The following is a 12,726-nucleotide window of genomic DNA, read 5'->3' as shown; positions in this document are numbered from 1 at the left end:
ATTTGTGTTTTTTTATGTTTTCTTTTTTGAATAGCTTGTCCATTGGAATAAATCTTATCATTGATTTGGTTAGTTTTCTACTCTCTGTACTTAATGTTTTATAGTTAACATTTTAATTATATTTTAACATTTAGTTGTAGTTCACATTATGTTCATTAAACTCTTTAACAACCCATAAAATGTCCTTCTTGCTAGGATAAGAAATGTTCAGGTTTTAATTGTGATTCATTACATACTGTTAGTTCACTTTCTTGTTCAGATTTGGATCTTCGGTAAGGATGTTTGCAAACAAATGGCTCAACATCTAATCATTAGTAACAGACACTTACAAGACTTTCCTATATTGAAAAAAGTTGTTGCTTATTTTTGCTAGCTTCATTTCTTTTTTTTCAAAAGGAATCTCAAGCAGCACAGCTCCAAATTTTAATGGAATTCCTTAAGGAAGCCAGAAGAAATAAACGTGAAGTAAGATTTTTCACTCTTAATCATTTCTCGTTGCTGAAACATAATTGTATTATATGAAGATAGAGACAATGATATTTGAAATATTGTAGTGTTTGTTTCATTATTGTATGGGAACGTGACATAAGCATGTTTTATCGTATATGACAGATATTTAGGTAATTAAAAAATGCTGGATTACAGTCATTTCTCTTATTTAACAATTTTAAATGTCTTGATAATTATAAAGTGAAACACAACGCAAGTATAAGCAATATTACTCCCCCATGGAATAGAACACTTCACTATTTTAAAATACTAACTATAAAAGAAGCTAATGGTACTGCACTCCTGCTTACTGAGTCTAGTTGTCTAACCCCAGCAGTTATGTCAGTGTCTCAGAAGTGACAGTGTATTAAGTGGATAAAATATATTTATGTCCTTCATCTCTTTACTTTGTTAGCAACTGGAACAGCTACAGAAAGAGCTGAACTTTTTGGAAGAAGACATTAAACGAGTTGAGGTGAGAAAAAGAGATGGATTAATTGGAGTGGGAGAAATACTTTTCAGTATTATTTATAAACTAGATTATTCCTTAATTTCAGGCATGTTAGTTTGCCATTTTGACTTTCTTGCATTATTTTGCTTTAGGAATCATGGAAATAGAAAATGTTCCTGGTACTTTAGTTATGCTAAATAGGAAATATATGATCATACTTTGGTTGTGGTTTGAGTTAATTACAGAACAAAAAGGAAGGTTAAGATGTGTGTAAGATGTTCACTTTTGCTTAATTTTAAGAATTTTTAGACCCAGGCTTGTCACTCATATGGAAATTCTTGAGAATTATTAGAATTATTACTAGTTTTGACTATTTTCTAGAAAACTGTAAATCTAGCTTTGTTTGGAAAAACATTTATTTAGTTTATAACTTTTAGTTTTTCATGAATTTTCCTGTTAAATGTGTTCATTTAATTTTTCTTATCTCTCATTATTCGACCCGTTGAGGCTGTAAAAAAGAGTGCAAAAAATGTGCTAAAAACATAATTTTAGTGGTAATTTCTCTGTTTTGAAATGAAAATTTAGCATGTTCTTTTTCAGGAAATGAGTGGGTTGTATTCCCCAGTGAGTGATGTGGACCATAATCTGGACAGCACTGTTCCTCAGTTTGAAGCTCCTTCGCCCTCACATAGGTAATGTGGATCTCATTAATCAGTGAATTTGTTTTCAGCATGTATTTTTAAGTGTTTTGACCCAAATGTCTGTAAGAAGATTAACTTTTGATTACAAAACATTAGCACATTGCAGATATGTATTAATAATTTTTGCCACATTGATTTTGCTCATATTAAATAGAAAAAAATAGATACAATCTTAATTTAAATGGTGAATTTTTGCAGTGTCTCCTAATGTTGGTGTAAATGTGTTTTTATACAAGAGGTATTCCAAATAATGCTGTAAATTAGGTAATGGAGTAAATGCATGCTTGTTCCTGGATGTTTTTCAGCGTTATCATAGGAATCAAATAGTGAATTATGAATTATTTTTCCATGCATTAAAAGGAAGAGGGACAAATTCTATATTAAGATGAAAATGAGTGCAGCCATAAAATGCTGTAATTAAATTTTTTTCTGCATAATATACCTCATCCTAGTAATGATTAGTATGGAAATTAAGGTGCCTTTAAGGCACTGATTGTACACTGATGAGAACATCAAACTAATGTAAAAATACACTGTGACTAAGTTGTATCTGAGTGCTCAAACTGCGGATTCCATTTTGGCTAATTAAAAGCATTTCTCAGTTGTGCTGTAGTAATTTAAAAATAATGAAATAATAAAAACATTATTAATATAAGACTTTTTGTAGGTCTTGAATAGATATTTTTGTTTCTTTTTTTATTGCAGCTTTAATTATATACAGCAGCGAGTTCATTTCAGATAGTCAAGAACTTCCAGAAAATTGATTGACATGCTTTGCTGCATTTGGACATAAACAATATTGCAGCATAAGCTTGTGGTTTAAAATATAAATAAGTCACGAGTTTCATTCAGCTTCCTTTCATACAGCAGAGGGAAGTTTTTTTTTAAATCTTTTTTGACGTGAGCTGACAACACATGCACACGTTTCCTGTTAGGTTCCCACTGCTAAAAAATAGAAAAAACTGTACTTTTGTGTTCACATATCAAAATACAGCCACATGAAGACCCAATATCATTTTCAGACTTGGTGCTAGCCCCCTTTGTAGTTGTACAGATAACCATGAATGTATGCAATTAACAAAACTATCATAATTTGATAGAATCTAAAAGATTCTGGCAACAAAAATACTTAAATATTCCATTACTACCAGGTTCTTTCACTGAGTCATACTAAGAGTTTTTAATATCTTCACTTTGTTAAAAATGTACAGTTGTATTTTTATTAGATGGATATCTTTGAAATATGGTTCCTGTCATTTCACATCTATAACACTACAAAGTTAAGCAGCCAGATGTATTCCTGGTCTTAAAGGATTGTCATACTCTTATAGACTAAAGAAACTAAATCTTTTTATCTCAGTACAGAGAAGCTTGTGGATTCTAGACCAAGTTATTAAGAATTCTGAGGGGCATTAACTAAGTCAACACAGGAAACATATTTCAGATCAGTAGCAATATAAAAACACAAGTGGAAATCAAGTTTAGCACCAGAGGACATAAATCAGGAGACAATTTACAGAGTGGTTTTTCGAAATCTGCAACTATCTCTTAAGTCACATGATTAAACCTGAGTCTGTGGGATCCTTAAAATAAATTATAGAATTTTTAAAACATCAGTCACCTATAATCTAATTATCAAGGTGGGCCAAATCTATTTTTTTCCAGTATTCTTAGTAGTGTGGTGAGCCAGAACACCTCTGCTTTTTGGTTTTGTATCTGCTTGTATGTTGAGAAAAGTTATATTAGATTCAACTGAAGCACTTGCTTGATTGTATTCTTTTTTGTTCAGTAGTATTATAGATTCCACAGAATACATACAACCGCCAGGATTCAGCGGTAGTTCCCAGGTATGTGCTTTTTGAAAGTCATATTTTCACCTTTATAAACTTCCTTAGGAAATCCTACTGTGGCATTGTTGCAGAAATTAAGCACATTGTGTTTAACATGCAAAATGTAACTACTAGCTTATTTAATGGATTATTGCACAAAGATTAAGGAATAAAAACAAACGGAGAGTAAAGCATGCATGTTCTCCAGTTCAGGGACTTCAAGACCGTAGGTATTTGGTTGCTTGAATAGGACCTAGTCAGTTGCTGCTTGTGAGAGGGGCGTTTGGTCATCTGCTAAAGATGGAATTCTTAGTGGTGTTCTCTTAGATTTAATTTACAGATTTTGTATGTGTTGAAGACGTTTCATAGAAACACTGGGTTTTCTCATGATTGTTTAAATTGTTTTCTTATCATTTAGAATGAAATCAGTTTTATATATATATAATCTGTCACTGAGATATACAGAAATGAGAAGTAACACGGCAACTATCATGTAAAATTTGTGACTGCCTTAGCTCCGTATTTTTCATTGAATTCACAAGTATTAGTCTTACAGCCAGTCCTAAATATATATGAATGGCATGGTTAATCTATTTAAATACTTACCGAATCCTTAAGGTTTGTACTTGTGTATTCCTATTACATATTTTATGCTAATTTCCAGTGAAGTTTTTTTAATAATATAATTTTTTTTTTACTTTCACATCACCGGTTATTGAATAGCAGGTAGCGATTCCAAACATTCTACACTCAGAATTACAGATAATCAGGAACTAGTAACAAATAGGTTTGTTGCATATCTTTCTCACTAATTTGTCTCGAAATCATATCATTGTATACTGCGCAAAATGAACAGATTCAGTATGATGTGAAAAGGATAGCAGGTAGCAGCCCACTGCATCCTTCCTTACATCCTCATTGAAGGGTAGAGGAAAAAAAACACGTTTTACTTAAATTATGAAGTGGTCATACAAACTGTTGCTTGTTAAAAATGGTATATATTACAGAGCATTCATTTTTAACTGAAAACAGTGGCTCGTGTCTTGTAAGCAGCGCTAGTAAAGTCATTTATCCTGTCAGGGAAAGAGGCAGCCCTGGTATAACAGCACCCTGGCATCGCGGCGGAAGAGACTTACAGCTCACTTTGAGGACCTGGAGCAGTGCTACTTCTCTAACAGGATGTCTAGGATAACGGGTAAGTCACTGTGCCCCTCATTGTTTTTAAGCAACCCGATTTACTCCATAAACCAAGACTGATTAACCAATTACAGTTCATGGCACCTCACTACACCTCTGCTGAGGTGCCATGTGAAAATCTGGTTCTCATCTGATAGAGCTGAGAACTCTGTGTTAATAATAATAATAATAAACTTTATTTTATATAGCGCCTTTAAAGGTAGCTTCTCAAAGCGCTTTACAGGATGACAATAACAATAAATAAGAAGACTACAACTATAATTAAGAAGATTTCACAAGATAGGACACAATTATAATTACAACAATACCAAAATAACAATAGAGGAGACTGTGGAAGGTGGTATTAAGAAGAGCAGAGGGGTGAAGAATGGAACCAGTTAAGTAAAGGCTTTTCTGAAGAAGAAGGTTTTGAGTCTAGATTTGAAGGAGTTAGAGAAGGTGACTCTCTAATATCCTTGGGCAAAGAGTTCCAGAGCTTGGGGGCATAGCAGGAGATGGTCTCACTTGAATTTAATTGCAGCTATAGAAAGCAGTTACATTTTACAGTAGGATTTAGGATTTTAAGGAATGATTCAGTTTTATTTTTAGTGCATTTTCATATAATGTCCATTTGAATTCAATGTAAAATGTTACTATATTGTGAACCAGTGTTAAAATGCAGAGTGCATTAATGTAATGTGTGGGTTCGGTTTCTCACATTTTTACTTGGCCCAAATCTTTTGCAAGTTGCATGAACACATAAGAATGGTAATTCTCTATAAAATTGCAGTGATCCTACCATATTTTCCCTAGCTGTGTCTGTAAATGAAGCAAGAGAGACAGGAGAGCAGAATTGCAGGCTTATTAGGGTTAATTGTCCACTCATGGTTAACAGGTGTGTTTGCTGATCACGAAGGGTGGTAGTGAGCAAGAGACAAAATCGCAACAACAGATGGCAATCCAAGAGGTTGAGAAAGAAAGGAAGCTTCCCCTGTTTATATAGGGAGAGAAAAATGAAATAATGATGAATAAAAAAAACACATTTTTAAACCTAATGATTAGACTAATGAACAGGTATAACATGAACTTAAAAAATATACAGTATAGGAAATGATAATGACCATTTTATTACTGTATAGAGTATTGTTTAGTCATTAAACAAAAAATGCACAGTTAAAAATAATGTTTTCGGTGCGTCTCTGACATGATTGCAATGTAGGCTCCTCATAATATTCGTATGAAAGAGCGCTGGATAAGATGCATTAGTTACCACATGTGCCCGAAAGCAAAGTGAGAGTGAAGTGCAGAGCAGGGTGTAGTCTTGGTGGAGAGCTCATTATGCTTACTCTGCTCTAATCACGCGTGGAAGAAACGCGCCACACAGCTTGCACCACACATGTAATGTAAACTCTCTGTAGCTAGCAAATGTTCTTGTGGAAACCATAGCACATTTTTGCATGAAATCGAATTTGCCTAACTCGGGGGGAGAGTGTACCCTTCATTTTTCCACATACCGTGTAGCCCAGTGTGCCTTGAATTAAATCCATCATAGAAACCTAGTAAAATCAGTCGCAAGTGAGCAAACACATGTACATTCTAAAATCGTTGGGGTATCTGATTTGTAGTCATGAGCAGTGACAAAACCTCCCCAGTGCAAAAAAAACAACAAAACAAGGGTGGCATTGGTGTTTATCTAATAACTGCAGCCAAAATACTAGAATAGGACATTATAAAAGTAGGAGCATCAACACCAATTTCCTGGCTAAATTTAGCTTTGGGCTTTCATTTTTACTTTTCAGAATGTTTGCATATTTGTATTTGACTTGGGAAGTTGTCTTACAGTGCATACATGTCTTGATTTCAGCCTGGAAAGGGTATGTAGACTTTGTATAGGCACTATGTATCTATGCATTATCAATTCATTAATCCTGCTACAGGTAATACTGTACAAGCTATCCCATTTTTAGAGGTTATTTTTGTAGTATTAGGCTTGAAAACAACACAGCTAATGAGTTTAGCATAATATTTTCCTAAATGAGCAAAATGCATTAATTTACATCCCGGGAAGAAAAAGACATTAATGTACTGCAGGGGTCAGTTTTATTCAACAAATGAGTCCATTATCTCTTGCCTCCATTTGCTTCAAGCAGTGTACACTGTGGCAGCAAATTTACAAGAGTGTTTAATTCTCTCTGGGAAATCATGCTCTGTGAGAAGGGCTGTGTGCCGTTCAGCAAGTGTACATGGTCATGGATCCCATTAGCTCACATGCCAATCCACTGCTTCCCAGGGGTTCTCTCTTAGGTTCGTGTCTGATGAATAAGGTGGCCTGTCCATCATATATCTCCATTGCACTGTGCCAAAGCCTGAAAAATGCATGTGACTTGGCCATGCGTTATTTTGTATAATTATGTGCAAAGTAAGATAAAATACACAAAGAGGCTGAAGTTACAAATCAAAAATGATTTCTAATACAGTTTTCCAAAGTTATAAAGAAAAGCTGCACTTTGCTGGCATTATTTCTAGTATTGTCTGTTGTGGGTTTCAAGGTGTTTAAATTGGAAAAACTCATACGTTTCAGTAATATTGAGCAAGCTTTGTGTAGAAAAAGTGCCTTGACAGTGTATAAATATTATTCTGCTTTTTTTCTGTAATGTCCTTTCTCAGATGAAAGCAGGACTACAAACCAGCTTGATGATTTTATGGAGTGTCTTTCCAAATTCACTCGCTACAATTCCGTAAGACCACTTGCAACATTATCTTACGCCAGTGATCTCTACAGTAGTTCCAGTATTGTCTCCAGGTACAGTAACATTTTTTAAAGACAGATATGAAGAAATAAATGGGATCTGATTTGTTTTTTGTTCCAGCTACCAGTATTATCAAATTATGAACTGGACTGATTTATATTTAATCAAAACTTAAAGAACAACACATTTCTCATATAGAATTATCAGTCAGCTGATTAATAAATGAGGTATATAGGCTAATGTTCTCTAATTTATCTGAAGATCTGAATTTCAGATTACAGATAAGGTTTTAAAGCTACAATGGATAGTGCTTCAAATTCTAAAGATAATTTTTGGTCAGATGGTGGCAGTCTTGTATAACAGCATAATTTACTTGTTTTTCTTCTGTTCTACAAAGCTTTCTTTATTTTGGTATATATTGTGCTTTCATTCTTTTGTTAAGTGTCAAACAAAATATTCAAAAAAATATCCTCTTTTACATGTATTCAACCTTTTCTCAGGTTTTATCAGTACCAACATAATTTCGCGTCACTGGTAATCCATACGTGTTTTAAAACATCACAGTGCTAACAGTCAGGACTGTGAAGCAGTAGGCTACTTGATAACTTTTCTTTTTTCCATTTTGTGTTCCAGTATTGAATTTGACCGCGACTGTGATTATTTTGCCATTGCTGGTGTTACAAAGAAAATTAAAGTGTACGAGTATGGAACTGTGATTCAGGATGCTGTGGACATTCATTATCCTGTAAATGAGATGACTTGTAACTCCAAAATCAGGTAATGATTTTGATTATTCATACTCCGTGAAACCACTTTGACACTTTCCCACTTCTTAATCTTAAAACTTGACAAAAATATTCAGATTCATTCTTGCTGGCATAAATTAATAGGTGCTAATCCCTTCACTAATCTTTTAGCCTTTTCAGAAATGCAGCTTGCTGATATGAAAGCCAAAACAGGGAAAATGTTGACATTTGAAGCAAAAAGAAACATTAAAAAAAAAATCATACCTGCTATAATTCAGGGCTGACCTTGTTTTATATGCAGCTCTGAGTTACTTAATGAACTCCAAAGCTGTTTAAATTGTTTGCTTCAGGCACACTGTCGTAAAGCCTCTTGAATAGGTTTAACCTGTTTAAGAATTAAATTAATATGGTAATTATAAGTGTTATGATTTTAAAAAGGGAGCAACGTTGGCATGGCTTTTAGGACAGTTGCCTCACTGCTTTAGGTCTTTAGGCGTCCAGCTTCTGGTGCCTGTGTTCTTGGAGCTTGCTTGTTCTTTCCATTTTCACATGGGTTTTTATGAGCGCTCCCACCTCCCAAAGAAATGCTCATTAGGCTTGAATGTCTATTCTCTGACCCTGCAATTGACTGGCCTCCATGTCCAGCAGAAGAAAATTCAGTGCTCAGTCCTGCCTTGCCCTGTGCCTTTGTGATAACATCTGGCATGCTACTTTTCCAGATGGGATAAGCAGCTTACTGATGATGGATGAATTATATAGATATATAAATCTTTAGTACATCTACATTAGCTGAGGAGCCAACAGTGAAGTGTTAATATAAGTTCATCGGCTCTTAATATTTGTTTAAGAACAGTTCCAAGTCAGTCATTTGTACTGCTGAACAGCAGAGAGGTTTTTTGAGGACTGCTTGTTAAAGATTTGTTAGACATTTCCATGACAGAAATCTCTGTAACCATTGTATGTTATTCACTGTGGTTTTTAATGGATGTTAGAGTGCACTCAGTAAAACACTGGAAAGTATCAAACTTCTGGTGCCATTGTAGCATATTTTCTAAATCGCTCCCAATTTTTGAAGATGTGCAAAAATGAAATATCAAATAAGAAATTAAAAACTGTAGCCTTTGGCATAGCTTTGAAAGCTTTACTGTGCAGTTTAGCATAAAATTATGTATTATAGCTTCCGATTATATTATTTTTAAATCACAGTGTTAAATGTATTTGACAAATCTCTTGGTTTTGATGTACATAGGATTTCTGTTTTAAAAATTACGTTGACGTTTTAAGTTTCAATGCCCAAATTTGTTTAAGAATTTGATCAATTAAAATTGGATTATTATTTTGTGTTTAAGTAAACATTTTGTTTCTGGCATGCAAAGCAGAAAAGACATTGATTTCCCCCTGTCTTTCTAGCTGTATCAGCTGGAGTAGCTATCACAAGAATCTGCTGGCGAGCAGTGACTACGAGGGCACTGTGATTTTGTGGGATGGCTTTACTGGGCAACGATCAAAGGTTTATCAGGTATGCAACAGTTTCCTCTGCTTGTTTGTGAAGTGACCTATAATAAATATAGAAACTCATTGTATTTTATTTGTTTGAACTTGACAAGTACATTCAAATGTTTTAGAAGGCATTCTTGTCTTTTGTCTTGATGCCTTTGTAACTGACAGCTGTGTAAGGAAGGATATTTCAAGGTTCTCTACACAGCAGAAAACAGATACTTACCCTTCCTGTAGAGCAGCTGTTCTTAACCTCTTTCAGCCAGGACCCAGATTAAATTTAGGAGTCATCTTTGTGAGCCATGGTTCACTTTTGAATGAATCTTTATTTACTTTACTGTTGTCTACCATGTCTACCAATAAATTATATTATTTTACTAAAATATAATGTTTAAGAAATTAGGTATGTGTTCAAAATAATATTAACATATGATTAATAATTAGTCTATTAGTTGGTAGTATATAATACTATCAACTAATTGCAATACTACTTTTATTGCAATACTAGTATGCAATGCTACTTTTACAAAACCACAAATATTAGAAAAACAGCACAAAACTAATGTGAAAAGTGACTTTGCTGAGTCTTTGAAAGTTCAAACAATGGCTGTGTATTTTTTAAACCTTAAGTTATGCTCTAGTTGCAGTTGGCTTCTAAGCTTAATTTTTGTGATGTCAAGTGCTGAAAACCTGCTTCACACAAGCAGGTTGTAGAAAACGTAGTGGATTTGTTTGCTTTTGAAAAGTGTAGAGCAGTGTCTTGTCTTTTTGAATCTCTTTGAATGCCAGCCATGCTTCATAATGTCATCAGCTAAATCTTCAACGTCAATGTCAAATGGGCTGTGAACCCAGCTGTATTTAGACGCATCCTCTGGGATGTAGCGGTCCTTTAAGGAATACGTCTTAATGTTACACACGCAGGAATGCTCGATTACTGGGAGGTATAGTTGATTTTTAAACATAGATGTACAGTACACTCTCACTTTAACAGAGTTCACGTTAACAGACTTTGGCTTTAATAGACTAACTCTAGTAAACGGGGGCTTTGCGATGTTGATTTGTGATCTGCAGCTAGTATCCTGGCCCAACACATGAATTGAATTTTAAATGCAGTGACGGATGGCTTCGGTGATTTTGTCAACATCACGGTTTAGTGAATAAAAGAACCTATGGTGAAGTTTTGATTGCACCCACTTTAAAATGGGTTCTGTAAGAAATTGAATAAATGAATCCAAAATGAAGGCATCATATTATCCCAACTCTACAATGCTAACAAGACTGTCTTCTGCCGTTCACTCCTGGAAAATACAAAACCCTATAAGTACTAGATGACGATGCCAGGACGTAGGAAAGGAAAGAAAGGATCTTAGCATTATGTGTACAAATGCTGACGGCTTCAACAGTTTTGACACCTGTAGCTGTTGGCAATTCATGGAGACTGAGGGTCCTCGAGGATATAATGAATGAGCTTCCCCCAGTCTATTACCATTCCAGAAAAGCTTGGTTTACTTCTGACATTTTTTTATGTGCTGAGTTCTTTGAGCTCAAAATATCTCATTGGTAATTAAATGACAGCTGGGCATACCGGACATCCATTTCCCCCATTAATCTGGTAAAGCAAAGGTATACTATAATAAAGGTATATATACAATTATATATATATAATACAGTATATTTATATATACAGTACAGTGCATGAATATGTTAATACACAGTGCATACTACATGCATTTATGTGTCTAGAAGGCATATATAATACACTGTCTATTTTTTTCCATATAGTGTTTTTGGGTTGGAAAAAAGTAATTCATGATTTAACAGACACCCTTTTGGTAAACTGTTATTTCAATTTATTAAAAAGGATCGTGTTGACCTAGCCAAATGGCATGGCAACCCATTTTTGGGTTGTGATCCATAGATTATGAGGACAATGGTCAAGACAATTTAGATTTTAAAAATTCCACCTTGTAATATCCAAATCAGACCTCCATTTATGTGAATCTTTAATTCCAAATTATATTTGTATTATATTTGTGTATTTATATTATATAAATATATTATATTTGTGTATTTTTTAGGTATGCTTTTAATGGACTAAAAAGCTCTAAAAATAATAATGTAATTCATCTAAGTCTTCATATCTGTTCAGGTAGTTCTCCATTTGCAATACTGCTGGGAATAGTAAGATTTGAAAAGTTTTAAACTGTCTGTACTCTTTTGGGTTTTTTTTATTTTCATGTTCTAAATAAAAATCTGGGAAATGTTACATTTATCCTGTAACTTTCAAGCATCTCTCCATTGACCTTTTAGGAGCATGAGAAGAGATGCTGGAGTGTTGATTTCAATCTGATGGATCCAAAACTTTTGGCTTCTGGCTCAGATGACGCAAAAGGTGAAGATAAAAGAAAAAAATTAAGATAAACTGATTGATAGCTTAACTCTTTTTAACACTACATATTAGTTTGCAGAACCAAGTAGCTTAATGTTGCTTCTCAGAAGAAAATAAAGTATAAATTGCTCAAAGTATTTCTTATTTTTTATGATACTTTTAGCATTCTGTATAATTTGAGGTCCTCAGTTCTGATAAAATGTTCTAATTTTATCAAGTACTTTTTTCATTTAAAATATTAAGGTTTTAATATTATATTTGTTCCATTTACTGTTGATAATATTGAATAATGTTTCATTATTGTTATTTGCAGTGAAATTATGGTCTACAAACCTGGATAATTCTGTTGCTAGCATTGAGGCCAAGGCAAATGTGTGTTGTGTGAAGTTCAGTCCTACATCACGTTATCATCTTGCTTTTGGCTGTGCAGGTAATTTACCCATTTATATTTTAATTACTGATCTGAAGAGTTTCTTTTCCCTTTTCTAATTGATCAAGTTTCTCTTGTACAACATCGTGATATGAGAGAGAGGGGAAAAAAAAGTTTATCTCGGTGTAAAATTAAACAATTTGCACATAATTACATTGAAATGTTGGAAGATTAATTTCTGTACAGGCAAGTAATTATTTCTGTTAATATTTTGTATAAAGAGTATTGGAATGTTATTCTGAGCAGTCAGTATTTATCAACTATTGCA

General features: G+C 33.9%; 1 protein-coding gene across 2 annotated transcripts in view; it reads left to right on the top strand.

The window, feature by feature from the left end:
* cop1 (COP1 E3 ubiquitin ligase) overlaps positions 1 to 12,726 on the top strand; it is a 29,215-nt gene that overhangs the window by 6,840 nt on the left and 9,649 nt on the right. Inside the window, exons 7-16 of one of the 2 annotated variants that reach the window (XM_015355381.2) lie at positions 397 to 465; positions 905 to 964; positions 1,541 to 1,632; positions 3,434 to 3,488; positions 4,551 to 4,665; positions 7,314 to 7,449; positions 8,030 to 8,173; positions 9,553 to 9,661; positions 11,950 to 12,031; positions 12,342 to 12,458. In XM_015355381.2, coding sequence (XP_015210867.1) covers positions 397 to 465; positions 905 to 964; positions 1,541 to 1,632; positions 3,434 to 3,488; positions 4,551 to 4,665; positions 7,314 to 7,449; positions 8,030 to 8,173; positions 9,553 to 9,661; positions 11,950 to 12,031; positions 12,342 to 12,458 — 979 coding nt within the window. Of the gene's footprint in view, positions 1 to 396; positions 466 to 904; positions 965 to 1,540; positions 1,633 to 3,430; positions 3,489 to 4,550; positions 4,666 to 7,313; positions 7,450 to 8,029; positions 8,174 to 9,552; positions 9,662 to 11,949; positions 12,032 to 12,341; positions 12,459 to 12,726 lie in introns of both variants that reach the window. The other variant, XM_006634662.3, reaches the window with a different exon arrangement.

The sequence above is a fragment of the Lepisosteus oculatus genome, chromosome 9 (genome assembly GCF_040954835.1).
Source record: "Lepisosteus oculatus isolate fLepOcu1 chromosome 9, fLepOcu1.hap2, whole genome shotgun sequence".
In the NCBI taxonomy this organism is placed as follows: Eukaryota; Metazoa; Chordata; class Actinopteri; order Semionotiformes; family Lepisosteidae; genus Lepisosteus; species Lepisosteus oculatus.
Note: the sequence above shows the minus strand (reverse complement) of the source record. Positions and strands in the feature narration are given on the sequence as shown.